We start from the raw sequence: 17,847 nt of genomic DNA, 5'->3' as shown, positions 1-17,847 counted from the left end.
CCATACATTCACATGAATCAGCCATCTGTATACATGTGTTCCCCATACTGAACCCCCTCCCACCATCCCTCCCCATCCCATCCCTCAGGGTCATCCCAGTGCACCAGCCCTGAGCACCCTCTCTCATGTACAGGATAAGGAATCTTGAGCCAAAGGGACACAAGTGTCTATATTTTTGTTTGTAGCACTTTCCTGTGAACTCCTGTTTAGGAGGCTGATTGTATCACCAAAACTTCTAGAGAAACCTAAGTGGAAGCAATAAATTGTAGGGCTGTTTAGAAGTGTTTCACTAGAAAAGATGTTTTTCAGTTCAGTTCAGTCGCTCAGTCGTATCCGACTCTGCGACACCATGGATTGCAGCATGCCAGGCTTCCCTATCCATCACCAACTCCCAGAACCTACTCAAACTCATGTCCATCGCATCAGTGATGCCATCCAACCATCTCATCCTCTGTCATCCCCGTCTCCTCCTGCCTTCAATCTTTCCCAGCATCAAGGTCTTTTCCAATGAGTCAGTTCTTCGCATCAGGAGGCCAAAGTATTGGAGTGTCAGCTTCAGCATCAGTCCTTCCAATGAACATTCAGGATTGATTTCCTTTAGGATGGACTGGTTGGATCTCCTTGCAGTCCAAGGGACTCTCAAGAGTCTTCTCCAACACCACAGTTCAAAAGCATCAATTCTTCACTGCTCAGCTTTCTTTATAGTCCAACTCTCACATCCATTCATGACTACTGGAAAAACCATAGCTTTGACTAGACGGACCTTTGTTGGCAAAGTAAGTCTCTGCTTTTTAATATGCTGTTTAGGTGGTCATAGCTTTCTTCCAAGGAGCAAGCATCTTTTAATTTCATGTCTACAGTCACCATTTGCAGCAATTTTGGAGCCCCCCAAAATAAAGTTTCTCACTATTTCCATTGTTTCCCCATTTATTTGCCATGAAGTGATGAGACCAGATGCCATGATATTAGTTTTCTGAATGTTGAGTTTTAGGCCAAATTTTTCACTCTCCTGTTTCACTTTCATTAAGAGACTCTATTTCTTCTTTGCTTCCTGCCACAAGTGTGGTGTCATATGCGTATCTGAGGTTATTGATATTTCTCCTAGCAATCTTGATTCCAGCTTGTGCTTCATCCAGTCCATCATTTCGCATGATGTACTCTGCATATAAGTTAAGCAGGTGATAATATACAGCCTTGATGTACTCCTTTCCCGATTTGGAACCAGTCTGTTGTTCCATGTCCAGTTCTAACTGTTGCTTCCTGACCTGCATACAGATTTCTCAGGAGACAGGTCAGGTGATCTGGTATTCCCATCTCTTGAAGAATTTTCCACAGGTTATTGTGATCCACACAGTCAAAGGCTTTGGCATAGTCAATGAAGCAGAAGTAGATGTTTTTCTGAAACTCTCTTGCTTTTCCAATAATCGAACAGATGTTGGCAATTTGATCTCTGGTTCCTCTGCCTTTTCTAAATCCAGCTTGAATATCTGGAAGTTCACGGTTCACATACTGTTGAAGCCTTGGCTTGGAGAATTTTGAGCATTACTTTACTAGTGTGTGAGATAAGTACAATTGTGCAGTAGTTTGAACATTCTTTGGCATTGCATTTCTTTGGGATTGGGATGAAGACTGACTTTTTCCAGTCCTGTGGCCAAGGCTGAGTTTTCCAGATTTGCTGGCATACTGAGTGCAACACTTCCACAACATCATCTTAAAAGATGTTTTCAGAAAGATGTAAGGCTGAATTTAGAAGGGTGTCGCATTTAATGCTGTATTTAAAAGGATACACAGGATATCTTTAAAAGAGTATCAAAGGTTGGAATGAGGTCCCACAAGCCTCTGTGAACTGATGGCTTATCTAGATGGCTTTCGGTGTTCAAAACTGACCCGTATCACAACTGACTTTCTAAAATTTCATTCAAAGAAAGCATAGTGACTCAAGAAAATAAATGTTAAGTAGCATATTTGAATGAGAGAACTTTGACATCTGGACTGAAGTAGAGTTGGAAGAAAATTTTGATTCTAAAATTCTTCAGTTCAGTTCAGTTCAGTCCCTCAGTTGTGTCCGACTCTCTGCGACCCCATGAATTACAGCACACCAGGACTCCCTGTCTATCACTAACTCCAGGAGTTAACTCAAACTCATGTCCCCAGAGTCGGTGATGCCATCCAGCCATCTCATTCTCTGTCGTCCCCTTCTCCTCCCACCCCCAACCTTTCCCAGCATCAGAGTCTTTTCCAGTGAGTCAACTCGTCGCATGAGGTGGCCAAAGTATTGCAGTTTCAGTTTTAGCATCAGTCCTTCCAATGAACACCCAGGATTGATCTCCTTTAGAATGGACTGGTTGGATCTCCTTGCAGTACAAGGGACTCTCAAGAGTCTTCTCCAACACCACAGTTCAAAAGCATCAATTCTTCAGCGATCAGCTTTCTTCATAGTCCAACTCTCACATCCATATATGACCACGGGAAAAACCATAGCCTTGACTAGACGGACCTTTGTTGGCAAAGTAATGTCTCTGCTTTTTAATATGCTATCAAGGTTGGTCATAACTTTCCTTCCAAGGAGTAAGCGTCTTTTAATTTCATGGCTGCAATCAGCATCTGCAGTGATTTTGGAGCCCCCAAAAATGAAGTCTGACACTGTTTCCACTGTTTTTCCATCTATTTCCCATGACGTGATGGGACCAGATGCCATGATCTTTGTTTTCTGAATGTTGAGCTTCAAGCCAACTTTTTCACTCTCCTCTTTCACTTTCATCAAGAGGCCCTTTAATTCTTCTTCACTGTCTGCCATAAGGGTGGTGTCATCTGCATATCTGAGGTTATTGATATTTCTCCCAGCAGTCTTGATTCCAGCTTGTGCTTCTTCCAGCCCAGTGTTCCTCATGATGTACTCTGCATATAAGTTAAATAAGCAAGGTGACAATATACAGCCTTGACACACTCCTTTTCCTATTTGGAACCAGACCAAGAGGCAGGTCAGGTGGTCTGGTATTCCCATCTCTTTCAGAATGTTCCACAGTTTATTGGGATCCACACAGTCAAAGGCTTTGGCATAGTCAATGAAGCAGAAATAGATGTTTTTCTGGAACTCTCTTGCTTTCTCCATGATCCAGCGGATGTTGGCAATTTGATCTCTGGTGCCTCTGCCCTTTCTAAAACCTGCTTGAACATCTGGGAGTTCATGGTTCACATATTGCTGAAGCCTGGCTTGGAGAATTTTGAGCATGACTTTACTAGTGTGTGAGATGAGTGCAACTGTGCAGTAGTTTGAGCATTCTTTGGCATTGCCTTTCTTTGGGATTGGAATGAAGACTGACCTTTTCCAGTCCTGTGGCCACTGCTGAGTTTTCCAAATTTACTGGCATATTGAGTGCAGCACTTTCACATCATCATCTTTCAGGATTTGAAATAGCTCAACTGGAATTCCATCACCTCCACTAGCTTTGTTCGTAGTGATGCTTTCTAAGGCCCACTTGACTTCACATTCCAAGATGTCTGGCTCTAGGTCAGTGATCACGTTATCATGACTATCTTGGTCGTGAAGATCTTTTTTGTACAGTTCTTCTGTGTATTCTTGCCACCTCTTCTTAATATCTTCTGCTTCTGTTAGGTCCATACCATTTCTGTCCTTTATTGAGCCCATCTTTGCATGAAATGTTCCCTTGGAATCTCTAATTTTCTTGAAGAGATCTCTTGTTTTTCCTATTCTGTTGTTTTCCTCTACTTCTTTGCATTGATCGCTGAGGAAGGCTTTCTTATCTCTCCTTGCTATTCTTTGGAACTCTGCATTTAGATGCTTATATCTTTCCTTTTCTCCTTTGCTTTTCACTTCTCTTCTTTTCACAGCTATTTGTAAGGCCTCCTCAGACAGCCATTTTGCTTTTTTGCATTTCTTTTCCATGGGGATGGTCTTGATCCCTGTCTCCTGTACAATCTCACGAACCTCCGTCCATAGTTCATCAGGCACTCTATCAATGAGATCTAGTCCCTTAAATCTATTTCTCACTTCCACTGTATAGTCATAAGGGATTTGATTTAGGTCATATCTGAATGGTCTAGTGGTTTTCCCTACTTTCTTCAATTTAAGTCTGAATTTGGCAATAAGGAGTTCATGATCTGAGCCACAGTCAGCTCCTGGCCTTGTTTTTGCTAACTGTATACAGCTTCTCCATCTTTGGCTGCAAAGAATATAATCAATCTGATTTCGGTGTTGACCATCTGGTGATGTCCATGTGTAGAGTCTTCTCTTGTGTTGCTGGAAGAGGGTGTTTGCTATGACTAGTGCTTTCTCTTGACAAAACTCTATGAGCCTTTGCCCTGCTTCATTCCGTGCTCCAAGACCAAATTTGCCTGTTACTCCAGGTGTTTCTTGACTTCCTACTTTTGCATTCCAGTCTCCTATGATGAAAAGGACATCTTTTTTGGGTGTTAGTTCTAAAAGGTCTTGTAGGCCTTCATAGAACCATTCAACTTCGGCTTCTTCAGCATTACTGGTTGGGGCATAGACTTGGATTACTGTAATATTGAATGGTTTGCCTTGGAAACGAACAGAAATCATTCTGTCGTTTTTAAGATTGCATCCATGTACTGCATTTCGGACTCTTTTGTTGACCATGATGGCTACTCCATTTCTTCTAAGGGATTCCTGCCCACAGTTGTAGATATAATGGTCATCTGAGTTGAATTCACCCATTCCAGTCCATTTTAATTCACTGATTCCTAGAATGTCTATGTTCACTCTTGCCATCTCCTGTTTGACCACTTCCAATTTGCCTTGATTCATGGACCTAACATTCCAGGTTCCTATGCAATATTGCTCTTTACAGCACCGGACCTTGCTTCTATCACCGGTCACATCCACAACTGGGTATTGGTTTTGCTTTGCTCCATCCCTTCATTTCTTCTAGAGTTAAAAGCAGTTATTCTGATCACCATCATCTTACATGTGAGGAAACTGAGACAGGGAGGTTAAGTGACCTGCCCCAAAGGTATTAACCCACGGACAAACTTTAGCCGTGTCCTATGGAAGGAGACTAGAACACTTGCAACTCTTTGTGGGCTGGGTTCTTCTCTCTTCAACTTCTGTATAAGTGCCCTTTAATAGTTTTTATTGTTACACTTATAAGAAAGTGAACTTCATCCCCATTGTGACCTTGAGGTGATGCTAAAGTAACAGGCTTCCAGTCTTGTTGGGTAGCATTTTCTAGGAGTGTGTTCTCAGGTTTAATTGCTCAGTTATATTCATTCTCTCTGCCTCCCTTTCCTCCTTTCCCTCCTCCCCCTCATCCTCCCTGATAGTTGTAAGAAGAAATTATCTTGCTTTAAAATGAGTCCAATTCTAAATATATGGAAAATAATTTCTCTTGTGAAAGAAATGATTTTCTGTTTTTTAAAAGCTCGGTCAGTGGAAGGTCCAATCATGTGAAGAGAAACTTAAATATGTGTGTAAGAAAAAGGGAGAAAAATTGAATGACACAAGATCTGATAAGATGTGTCCTCCAGATGAGGTATGTATAATGCGTGTGTAAAGTTTTCTAGACAATATTACACCTTTTTGGTTAGAAGTGGTAACTGAACTTAAACAGTTTAAACTTGGAAAACAGAAGAAATTACTGGCTTCTGTTCATTTACATTAGACCAAGCCAGAAGGCAGTGAATCACAGTATATCAGCATTCCTACAGAAGAAGAAAAAAAAAAGAGTTATAGGAAAAAGAATTACCTATTTGTGAATTTCTATAAGAATATATGTGATTATTCTTCTCAATGCTGATTTTTTTTACTTCTACTCATATTATTCTTGTTCAAAAATAATTGAGCTAACAACTGTTATGCTCTTAAAATGAGCTAGGCATTGTGCTGCGCTAAGTCACTTCAGTTGTATTCGACTCTTTACGACCTCATGGACTGTGTAGCCCACCAGGTTCATCTGTCCATAGGATTCTCTGGGCAAGAATACTGGAGTGGGTTGCCATGCCTTCCACCAGGGGATCTTCCCGACCCAGGGATCGAACCCACATCTCTTATGTCTCTGGCATTGGCAGGCAGGTTTTTCACCACTAGCGCCACCTGGGAAGCCCGAGAAAGACATTGGGGGTAAAGAAAATTAAGACATACCTTCCGTCTGACACGGGATCACAAGCTTATGGAGGCTGTCCATGAAATTATATCCCACCCTCCTCATGTGTATGACTTCCCTGGCCGTGTCCTTAATTTCCATTAGTTGTAAGATGTTAACCTGTGTAGCAGAACCTTGCTTGTCACCTGTTCCCGAAGACAGTGTGATGGTCTTTTTCCTCTGATTTAGGGCTGGAAGAGACACGGAGAGACCTGTTACAGGATTCACAAGGATGAGGCCCCCTTTGGGACCAACTGCAACCTTACCATAACTAGCAGGTGTGACCATCAGTAAACACGTACTCGTGAGCTTTTAACTCTGGCTCCTCTGCCAAATAATCTTCCTTAAAAACAAAGTTTTTCTTCAATTTATATAGTAATTCTGTCATTGTAAAAACACCTACTGATCTGACTTTCATTTTATAGATTTGAGCAAGAATACCTAAATGATATGATTAAAAAGCATACCGTGTCTCCAGAAAAATACTTCTGGACTGGCCTGAGAGATACAGATGCAAGTGGAGAGTATAGCTGGGCAAGTGTTGGTGGAGTAAAGCGGGCTGTAACCTTTTCCAATTGGAATTTTTTTGAGCCAGGTAGGTGCCTTAGCCTTTAAAGCTGTAGAATACAGTGATGTGAGAGACAGCTTTCCTCCCAGATTTATTTTTCACTTACCTTTGAAATGTGAAGGAGATGATGATCATTTGGACTAGAGTCTATCTACGGAACCATAAATAGAAGCAGTGATGATGCCTCCCCTATGAAATCCTCAGGGATTACCCAGTAAAAGCTGTAAAATTTGGTTCTCAGAAACCACCATCTGATGGCACAGAACTAGAACTGTCAATGTGAGTTTAGCATCTTTTCCATACAACTCTCAGACAACCTGAAAGTCTCATCATTGTGAGCACTTTACATTTTCACCTCTCTGCTTCTTCTTTCTCCAAAGTTGAATTGAGTTTATTTCTTTTCTTCTCAAAGGGTAATAATTAAGGAAGCCATGAATTATTTATTCTGAAAGTTAGTTTATCCTTCTTTAGCCTAAAGCATTGACCATAATGAGCCATAGAATCAGGATATTTGAGCCTCAGAATTCCCTTTGGATTTTAGAATTGAGGAAACAGAAGCTTAGAAAGGTGATTCACTTGACAAAGATGACCTGGTTATTGAACTGCTAAAATCCTGATCTGATTTCTAACCCAATGCTTTTTAGAGGATTTTGACTTTGTATAAAAGAGCAGTTATGAAGCAGTTGACTTTTCTTCCTTTGAATTATTTATATTTTCTTATGTTTTGTACAGTGAATCATGAAGGCTATTTTTATAACATAAAACTTGGAGCTTGTGAATGTATAGTTAAAAACAATATTTGAGATAGAGAATGCCTACAAAATTTGTAATACATGATCATCAATATAAATATGAGTGGTATTGATAATATCAAAGTCATCTTTTTACTTGCGGAACATAGAGGATACAGGTGCTGATCCTGGTTAAATTTCATCTTAAATTAGAATGTTCTAATATACAAAATACATGCTTTCTTTTATAGACACTGTGATATTTCAGAGGCAATGTCAAATTCTTCCTGGATAAGCCTCAGTGGTTGAAAGGGTGTTAAGGAAGTAAGCTATAATGGCTGTTCTCTCAGTCTGTAGTCAGAAAGACTGTCTTCAAGTCTTCTTTATCTTTTCACTCCCAGATTCAGCCAGTTTGGTCTGCACTGGGTAAGTCGTGGCAGAGGGTAGACTAGGGGAAGATAGCACACCCACCCAGGTGTGTTGTTTTCCCCAATTTTCCCCAGTTCCTTGTTCTTCTTGCTGTCCCTGTGTTGTGAGACATGAGGCTGTATGGCTTCTCTGTGTGATGGAATGGAAGTCATCCTCATTACTTTGCAATGTATGCTTTTCTTGTCCTTTGCCCATTTTAAGCAGTGTGAAGTCATGGGAAAGGGAGTATGGTATTTTGTTAGCAAATTTGGATTCCAGTTCTGACTTCACCACTCACTATGATTGTGGGCAAGTCACTCATTTTTCATCTGGAGATGGATCTGACAATACAAACTATCTTTTAATGTTGTAGTGAGTAAATACAATTCTGGCTGACATAAATAGTAAACAAATGATTATTACCGCACACCTCCTTTTACCTTTATTGAACCAGCTCTTCCTGTGGATTTGAATCTGGGAGTGTTTTGTTTTGAGGTTTACGAAATTGCTCAAAAACTGTTGGAAGTTGTTAGGCGAATACAAACAATTTAGATTATACAGAGCATCGTAATGGTTTAGGGTTCAGCTCTACACACACACTGCCTGGATTTCAGTTCCTGGTCAACCATTTATTCACATGTGACCTTGGACACATCGCTAATCCTCACTGTACCTCAGTCTGACAGTAGAGCCCTCTCTATGTGAGGATCAATTCATTTAATCCTCTTAGAACAGTACCCGGCAAGTAGTATGCATGTCTCTGTATTACTGTCGTCATTATTATTGTGAAAGTACATTTATTTCCTCCATTTTCTTTTCTATTCTCTTCTGCCATCTTGAATCAAACGAGGAGTGTAGGCGCTAGAACGTGTTTGTACTTAAATGTTCTAATGTAACTGTCAGTTAAACTTTTCCATTCAACCCCAGCTTCTCCAGGAGGGTGTGTGGCTATGGCTACTGGAAAGTCTCTTGGAAAATGGGAGGTAAAAGACTGCAGAAGTTTCAGGGCACTTTCAATTTGCAAGAAAATAAGTGGACGCTCTGAGCCCGAAAAAGCAGCCCCCAAGCCTGAAGACCCCTGTCCTGAAGGCTGGCACAGTTTCCCCTCAGGTCTTTCTTGTTATAAGGTAAAGTACTATTCTCATTCAGTCCCTCAGTGAAGTCATCCCTCTCCTATCCTAGTCCATGTCCTTGCATAAACTCTGCTTCTCCGCAGACACATGCATCACCTGCCCAAGTGTTTAGGAGCACAGAGTCCTTGTCAGAGTATTAGTGGACCTCTGTGTCAGATAACCCGTTTCCATGTACACTCATGGACTACCCAAAGGAGCAGGGCCAGAACCAGAATGGCTCTTTCCTAGGGTTCTTTTGTTTTGAAAAGTTGGATGAGCTAAATGCCATGGTGATACTTTGCTTATGATTCTCATATCCCTCTAATTATTGTTGTCAAGTGAAGAGTTCTGTCACTTCCTGCAAGTCAAAGGATTTGTTTTAGAATGCGTATCAGCCAACTGTCCCCACAGAGAAATTATTTCATACTATCTCAAAATTCAGTGGCTATGACAACACTTAGTCTCATCTTCACACGTCTCTGGGTCAGATAGAGTTTGAATGATTGAATTTGGGCTTTAGTAGTCAGCTCTGCTTTCAGCTATGGGTCAGCTGTGCTGGCCTCCAGGCTATCAGTTGGGGTCTGCTGCTCTTCAAACTAGTGTCAGGCCAAAGGAGGAGCAGCTAGCAGGGACTTGTTCTTCTCATACTGAATTACTGGAGCTGGACATGCAAGCCTAACCCAGGTAAGCATATTTTAGGCTTCTGCTCACTTTACCTTCACTGCTGTCTCATCGATCACAGCAAGTCATGTGGTTGAGCCCCAGATCAAGGCACAGGGACATATCCTTCACCCACCAGGAAGCCATGATGGCAAGAGTGTATAACTATATCACAGGGACTGAAACATCAGGACCAGTAATTCAGCCTACCATTGTGTCATCTGCTTCTCTTCTACTTTTGAAATGACTGTGGTTCATTTGGCATAAAATCAGTCATCACAAAGGAACAGTCCAAAGGAACAGTCCAAAGTGGCAAGTTTGGTTTTACCATCTTCTGTAAATGTTCGCACACCAGTACAGTCTGCCCTTTGATCCTTCTTCATCAAAAGTAGCCCTGTGCTTGTACAAGTCTCAATGTATTATGCTCAGAATTTGCCGTTAGCGCATTTCTTTGCAGAAATCTACTCCCAGAGCATGCATGTGTATTCTTTATAACCTTCATTTTATATCTCAAGATGCTTGGAATGCAAGAGGACATGGTGTCCCGTCAGAGCAGTTCCCCAGCCGGGCTCAGGAAGGTTATCCCTCCTGTGACAGTGACTGTGCCTGTGCTGGCCTCCGGTTGACACTTGGAGCAGGACATGTCTGTGTCACAGTGTCTGTGCCTTAACCTGAGTCTACTACACTTCTAAGAACCCGTTTCAGAGACCCACACATTCAACTGTGATCGGCTTTAAAGTTATACTTTATGATAATACAAGAAAACAAATTAACATTATATTTTGTTAAGCTATTTCATAGAGAAAGAATTGTAAGAAAGAGAAACTGGGAAGAAGCTGAGCGATTCTGCCAAGCACTTGGAGGACACCTTCCTAGCTTCAGTCACATGGATGAAATAAAGGAGTTTCTTCACTTTTTAATAGAACAGTTCAGGTAATGTTCAGGCAGCAGTTCTGATCTTTTGGAGTGAGATATTCTATCCTAAATTTGACATTCTCTAATCCCCTGGAGAAGGAAATGGCAACCCACTCCAGTATTCTTGCCTGGGAAATCCCATAGACAAAGGAGCCTGGTGGGCTACAGTGTGTGGGATCTGTGAAAGAGTAGGACATGGCTTAGCAACTAAATGACAGGTATTCAGAATTGACATGTTTTATTATCTAAAGGATCATTCAGTATTTTAAGTCATTCAACATCAAGCATTATGTGCAAGATGCTAAGAGGGATCAGAGCCTAGTGGGACAGTCACCACCCTTTGTGTACTGTAATAAAGTCCAACAGGGGGGTAAGAAAAATATGGTAGAAATTCTAGAACATAGGTAAGGATGAGGCCATGGGAATTTAGAGCAGGGAAGAAGTGTTTCTGGGTGGTACAATTGCGGAAAATATTATGGAGAAGGATAGTTCTTAGAAAGTAAGGCAGGGGCTTTCGTGGTAGCCCAGTGGTAAAGAATCCACCTGTCAATGCAGGAGACACGGGTTTGATCCCTGATCCTGGAAAAATCCCACATTCCAAGGGGCAGTTAAGCCTGTGTGCCACAGTTATTTAGCCAGTGCTCTGGAACCCAGGAGCTGCAACTACTGAGCCCATGTGCCACAACTGCCGAAGCCTGTGCTCCACAGCAAGAGAAGCCCACACATTGCAACTGGAGAGCAGCCCCAGCCCTGCTCACCACAACTAGAGAAAAGCCCATGTAGCAATGAAGACCCTGCACAGCCAAAAATAAATAAATAAGTGTAATTAGTTTTTTAAAAAGGGACTATTTGAAGGGTAAGATGGGAGAAGGGGCCAGGGAAAACAGAACATAAGCAAAGGAACTGAGACTAGAGTATGCAGATATGGTCAAGGAAAAGTGAGCCTACAACATCACTAGAAAATGGAATTTGTATATGAAATTGGAATGTCCTTTCTTGCTGCTGCTGCTGCTAAGTCACTTCAGTCGTGTCCGACTCTGTGTGACCCCATAGACGGAAGCCCACCAGGCTCCCCCGTCCTTGGGATTCTCCAGGCAAGAACACTGGAGTGGGTTGCCATTTCCTTCTCCAGTGTGTGAAAGTGAAAAGTGAAAGTGAAGTCGCTCAGTCGTGTCCGACCCTTAGCGACCCCACGGACTGCAGCCTATCAGGCTCATCCATCCATGGGAGTTTCTAGGCAAGAGTACGGGAGTGGCTTGCCATTGCCTTCTCCCCTTTCTTGCTAGGGAAGGAGTTTAATCTTAAGTCAGTAAGCAAAAAGCATTCAAACAAAAACAAAGTTTGTGCTTGAGAGAGACAGACAGACAGACAGACAGACATAGGGTAGATGCAGAATAATTAATTCTAAAGCTATTGCAACCCCTCTGGTAGAAAACTATATTGAAGATGTGCAGTAAGCTGGGACAATAAAGGAAGTAGTCTGAGATGTTACAAAGATGGAGTCAGTAAGCCACTGTAATTTTGATGTTATATAGAAGGAGGATTCCTGAATGGTTTTCCTGATGTCCTCAAGGATAATGTGGAGAAATATGGGCCAAGTGTTGGTATCATAGGAGGAAATTTTTTCTGAAGCTCTGGAGCAGTCATGAGTATGAGGGCCTTTTACTTCATGATTTATTTTTCCCCCTCTCTGAACTGAAAAGAAGACTGAAATTTATAAATCTAGTATTCAGGTATACCAGATAAAATTATGGAAATGAATCACTAAGATATATATCTTAGTGAATACTTTCCTGATCATTTTGACTCAAAAAAAAAAAACAACACAGCAAAAGTAAAACAGGTACAAAAACATAAAAAAATCCAATTCGCCGCCTTCTCTAGGACATTAAATATAAGAAGGCATTTTAAAAATTGAGATCTAAAAAGTTTTGAGGCAGTAAATGTTTGATTGTGTTGACTTTAGTTTCCAATTTAGTGGTTTTTTCATTTGTGAAGATAGTAATTGATACTATTTATGCTCTCTACTTGAAAAAATGAGGACTTCCCTTGTAGCTCAGTCGGTAAAGAGTCTGACTGCAATGCAGGAGACGTGGGTTTGATCCCTGGGTCGGGAAGATCCCCTGGAGCAGGAAATGGCAGCCCACTCCGGTATTCTTGCCTGGAGAATCCCATGGACAGAGGAGCCTGGAGGGCTAGTCTATGGGGTCGCAAGAGTCGGACACGACTGAGCAACTAAGTGTACTTGAAAAAAATTTCAAAGACATGTTCCAGTTGAGAGGTGAATAAAAATCAAAAACACGTGGATAGGTATTTTGTTTTTAAAGAATTAGGAGGAAGAATACATAACATAAAAACACCTCCAGTCTAAATAATGCAATCTATGTAACTGAAAAATTATCATAAATTATTCTAAATTTGGAAAGAGAAACAATAATATTTTAATAAAACCATTATTTACTCTGTTTAATACCAGAGTTTATAACTGTTTATAAACTGGGATGTAAAGAGATAAAATGGTTTTGAAAAATTAAAGCATAATAAATACCTCATTTTACCTGGAAATTATATTTAGAAACACATATTTTATATATTTTTAAAACTGTAAAGACTATATTATCCACCGAATATTTAATGGCTAAAAAGGCATACAGCAAATTATAAAGGAGTAAAATAACAAAGCATAAAGTCCAGTGTAATATTTAAAATGGATAACTAACTACTGTTCAGCACAGGGGATGCTGCTCATGTTATGTGGCAGCCTGGTTGGGAGGGGAGTTTGGGGGAAAACGAATACATGTATATGTATGGCTGAGTCCCTTTGTGGTTCACCTGAAACTGTCACAACATTGTTGGTCAGCTATACCTCAATATAAAATAAAAAGTTTAAAAAAGAAAACAGAAAGCACAAAGAAACAACAGATCACCATAATCTTTTCAGTCATAGGGACCATATTGTATTTGTATTCAGCCTAGCCTCTGATACGCTGCCATATTAAACAGACCGTAATGTCTGCTTAATACATGTTCTGTTAATGAGAGATCATTTGTTCATGCTATACCTAGGCAATACATTCTAAAACCTATTTAATATTGTAACCATGGCTTGAAGAAAAGGAAGGAAGCAAACCCATTTATATCAGAAAGTGATTCTAAAGCTTATTCCTTGAACACCTTTAGCTTTTTATTGCAGGGATTGACCTGTCTCAGCAAGATGTCCTTTGTCCAAATTGTGTTTTGCCTGCAAAGGAATGAAGTCAGATTACTGCTCTGCTTCTCACAATCTGAGTTCCACATCTCTGTTTGTATTTCAGTGAAAAGGCTTCAGGGCGCACCAAATCATTGAGGCTCTAAGATCTTTGCAACTCTTAACAGCAAGCAGCCCACCAGGGAAAGCCATTGTAAAACAAAAATAGCTGTAGGATTAGGGAAGAAAGCTTTGTTTGCAGAGCAGTTGCTGTTATGTACCCTACCTCCAGTGAAGTGGCATGAATGGATTTGGATATAAATCTAAGGCTTTACAGACTAAGCACCCTCTTCAAATTGTGTTTATTAGCAGTTATTGCTCAGGTACTGTTTTCCTTGGGAACCAGATGAAGCAGGAAATTTGATTCAGAGTAGAGATTTTACCACAGATACCCAGAGTAACTTTCATGCAGTGTCTTCACCTCATAGCCTTAGTACTTGGAGTGGAAGAATTTATATATAGAGAGAAATTTTCAGTTTGATTTAATTCCTCAGTTACCCATTTCTTCCCTCAATTTAAAAAAAAATCTACATTAGAGGTATGCAATGATTAATGTGATTTCCAATTTTCTTCTTCTCTTTATCTGCCTAATAAATCAGGCCAAAGCAGAAATAGGTTACAAATGAGGAAATATTTTCCACCTCTTAACACACCAAAAAAAAAAAAAAAAAACCCACAAGTAGCTACTGTTTTCCATATTTATAACACATTAATAAATCCCTTGAAAGGAAAGCTGAAAGCTATAAAGATCTGGGTTGAAATGAAGTTCAATCTCAGAAAGTAGTAAAGATCAGAAATTTTGGACCATGAGGCAAACTGCGGTCTAGGAGACTGCTCACTGAGATGCAGCAGAGGAGGCAGAAATGGGATTGAAAGCAGAAGTTTCAAAGGGAAGATGGGGAGTTAAGAGCAGACTGGCTGGAAATGTTGGAGACAGACGTCTAAAGAGTTTTCTGTGGGAGCTGCCTATAGAGCAGTGGTCCCAAACCTCTGGGATCTAATGCCTGATGATCTGAGGTGGAGCTGATGTAATAATAATAGAAATAAAGTATACAGTAAATGTAATGCATTTGAATCATCCCCAAACCACCTCTCTACCCCCACCGCCCAGTCTGAGGAAAAATTGTCTTCCATGAAATCAGTCACTGGTGGCAAAAATGTTGGGGACCACCGCTATAAAGTAAATGCAGATGGCAAATGATCTCTGATCATCTTCGGGTTGTACTGTTGATTGTGTAAAGAAGATAAAATATCTAATGCTTACTTTGTGTGTGTGTTAGCTGTTCAGTCAAGTCCGACTCTTTGTGACCCCATGGACTCTAGCCCACCAGGCTCCTCTGTCTATGGAATTCTTCAGGCAAGAATACTAGAGTGGGTTGCAATTCCCACTCTATTCCCACACTCAATTCCCACAGATCCAGGGGATCTTCCCAACCCAGGGATCTAACCCAGGTCTCTGCTTTACAGGTAGATTCTTTACCATCTGAGCCACAAGAGAAGCCCAGTGCTTACTTTAGGGAAACACAAAATTCTGCATAAATTCTCCACACCCAAATAAATAATCTACAAAGATTAGAAAGAAATGAAATATGAGGAAACAAACTTGACCTCTTTATTTTAGCTGTCTTTTATTATAATGTATTTGGCAACTATCTAGACCTTGTGATTTAGAAATCCAACACTCAAGAAGTATGATACATTTTTAAGTCTATAAGAAATCTCTGATTAGTTGAAGACACAAACTGCAAAAGCATTTTTTAGCTGCTAAGTTCAAACTGGACTTAATCATCTCCACTTGATTTATCTTAACTCTACAAATTGGTGATCTTTCATTTTGAAAGAAAACAATATAACAATAAAAACTGAGAGGGGACTGTCCTCATTTTCCATTGCAGTAAGTTGAAAGGCTTGAGGTTGGCAAGATGAAAAATGTGCTTATTAATGTTAAAATATGAGGAAATGTTGAACAGAGGAAATAAATGAAGAAAATTATTTTATTAAAAAATGAGAAGTTAAAATTAAGTTTGTTTCTGCCTTGGATTCACTAGCAAATATTTTTAAATGCAAACTTATTATATTTCCCAGTATATGATCCATATATTCTGCTGAGCTTGAAAATAGAGATTAATTTTGGATTTGGATTCTACTCCTTTTCTAATATGTGTTCTATTTATATTTAATATTTATATATGCATTATTTTGCATCTATAATTTTCATTCATGTACTGATGGTACATGATATATACAATCAAAAGGTTAAATTATACAGAAAGTAACCAGTGTCACACCCCCAAAATGCATGGAAAATGATCTACTTATTAAGGCCTAAGAAATATACTACATTTTAGAGAGTATTTTCAAGAAAAGTTAGCGGTGGAGAAATTGTTTTATGGTTATTTCTTTTCTGTTTATACTGAAAGTATTTCCCTGGCTAGAGCATACATTAAATTGAGGGAAAGGGATCCCTGACAATGGATGTCCCTGTCTCTGTATGTTGTGTACATTCTTCCTTGGAATGCCTATTGTTTCTCCTCTCAGCCAATCTGAATACTGACACACACGTGGTAAACATTCAGATTATGACTCAAAAGAGACATTAGCTATTCTTTGAAGACTGTCTTTTGTTCTACTAATGTTATACAATGTTTCCGTTATAAACAGTTCACAATGACCTCTCCTTTTTTCAGATTTTTGTACTACTTAAAATATATGCAAATTGTTATCATATGATGCTTTTTCAAACATGGCCTTATACTTTCTCTGTTCATATACATCTTGTTTCCCTGACCAGTTTATCTGCCACTTGAGTAGATATTATGTCTCGTACATCTCTGTATCTTCATTGCACGTAGCTCAATGATTTGTACATTAAAGTATAATAGTTATGAGTGTTAAATGTATTCACTTAAGTGATTGCTTAATTGTATTGTTCTAGTATAACCCATGGAGTTTGGTGTTTAGAAAATACTTAAATGCTTGTCTTACTTTAACTTAGTGGGCACTGAGAATTAATTTTTCTTTAATCTTATTTAATAAAAGGTTAGCTAAGTGGTTTGTTCTGCACTTTAAAGAAAAGATATTTGATAGTTATAGAAAAATGCTATAAGGAAAAACTGGTGTTGTTTTTGTTTGTTTATTTTTAGCCTTACCCCATGGCATATGGGTCCTTAGTTCCTGACCAGGAATGGAAACCACTCACTCTGCATTGGAAGTGCAGAGTGTTAACCACTGAACCACCAGGAAGTCCTGCTATTGTTTTGCATCTGAAAACATTATCTAATATAATGAAGCTCTGCAGTAAAAGTTTTTAAATGATCATATACTCTTTTTTTTTTACTCTTAAGTTCTTCAAAGCAGAAGAATTTTTGCCTTTCATATGAAGAAAATAACAAAATTTAGTTTTAAAAAGAATGGTACTTTTTTTGTGGCTAAGCCATAGTTAGGGTTCAATTTCGTTTCAGAAGACTTCTTTATGTAGCTTGAAACTGTGTCTCTCAGTTAGTGACAAGGTTTTCTGAATAAACTTGCCTGTGTGAAGCACTTCAGACATGTAAATTTTAACGCAAATGCTGTGCTCATCTTTTCTTAACACTTCCTTTTTACATAGTGACCCCCGTTGGCTATGGATAGGTTTAAATAAAAGGAGCCCCGATTTACAAGGATCCTGGCAATGGAGTGATCATACACCAGTAAGTTTAATCTTTCTTGTGTGGGATAATATGGAAAGAGTATTTGTTTCAGTAACAAGTAAGTTGGTTGTTAATTAATAAAGTCATACAACCATGAAGACTATGTAGATGTATCTTTATTGAAGTGGAAATAGATTCACACATATAAAGTGGGGAAAAGATGTTACTAATTTCATTTTTATTTAAAAATTAGCCATATATATAGTCTCTATATGTAGCCCCAAAGCATAAAAATATAGATGTATAAATATAGCAGTCACTTGGGGATAGTAAAAGTGATTTTTTCTTTTTCTTTGTATTTTTTCCTTTTTCATAATGAGAAAAAAAAATTTATTGAAGGAACAATTTGGGAGAATCTTAAAAAAGTCCTTAAATCTTATTTCAAATGGTTACAT

General features: G+C 39.4%; 1 protein-coding gene across 5 annotated transcripts in view; it reads left to right on the top strand.

Annotated features, from left to right (window-relative positions):
• LOC129537730 (CD302 antigen) overlaps window positions 1-17,847 on the top strand; it is a 126,787-nt gene that overhangs the window by 29,795 nt on the left and 79,145 nt on the right. For all 5 annotated transcript variants that reach the window (XM_055397455.2, XM_055397453.2, XM_088829630.1 and 2 more), the window contains exons 9-14: window positions 5,403-5,513; window positions 6,312-6,400; window positions 6,548-6,717; window positions 8,757-8,956; window positions 10,392-10,534; window positions 17,371-17,452. In XM_055397455.2, coding sequence (XP_055253430.2) covers window positions 5,403-5,513; window positions 6,312-6,400; window positions 6,548-6,717; window positions 8,757-8,956; window positions 10,392-10,534; window positions 17,371-17,452 — 795 coding nt within the window. The remainder of the gene's footprint in view (window positions 1-5,402; window positions 5,514-6,311; window positions 6,401-6,547; window positions 6,718-8,756; window positions 8,957-10,391; window positions 10,535-17,370; window positions 17,453-17,847) is intronic.

The sequence above is a fragment of the Moschus berezovskii genome, chromosome 2 (assembly GCF_049115385.1).
Source record: "Moschus berezovskii isolate FMDL1 chromosome 2, NW_MosBer_1.0, whole genome shotgun sequence".
In the NCBI taxonomy this organism is placed as follows: Eukaryota; Metazoa; Chordata; class Mammalia; order Artiodactyla; family Moschidae; genus Moschus; species Moschus berezovskii.
This window is presented reverse-complemented; position numbering and strand designations above follow the sequence as displayed.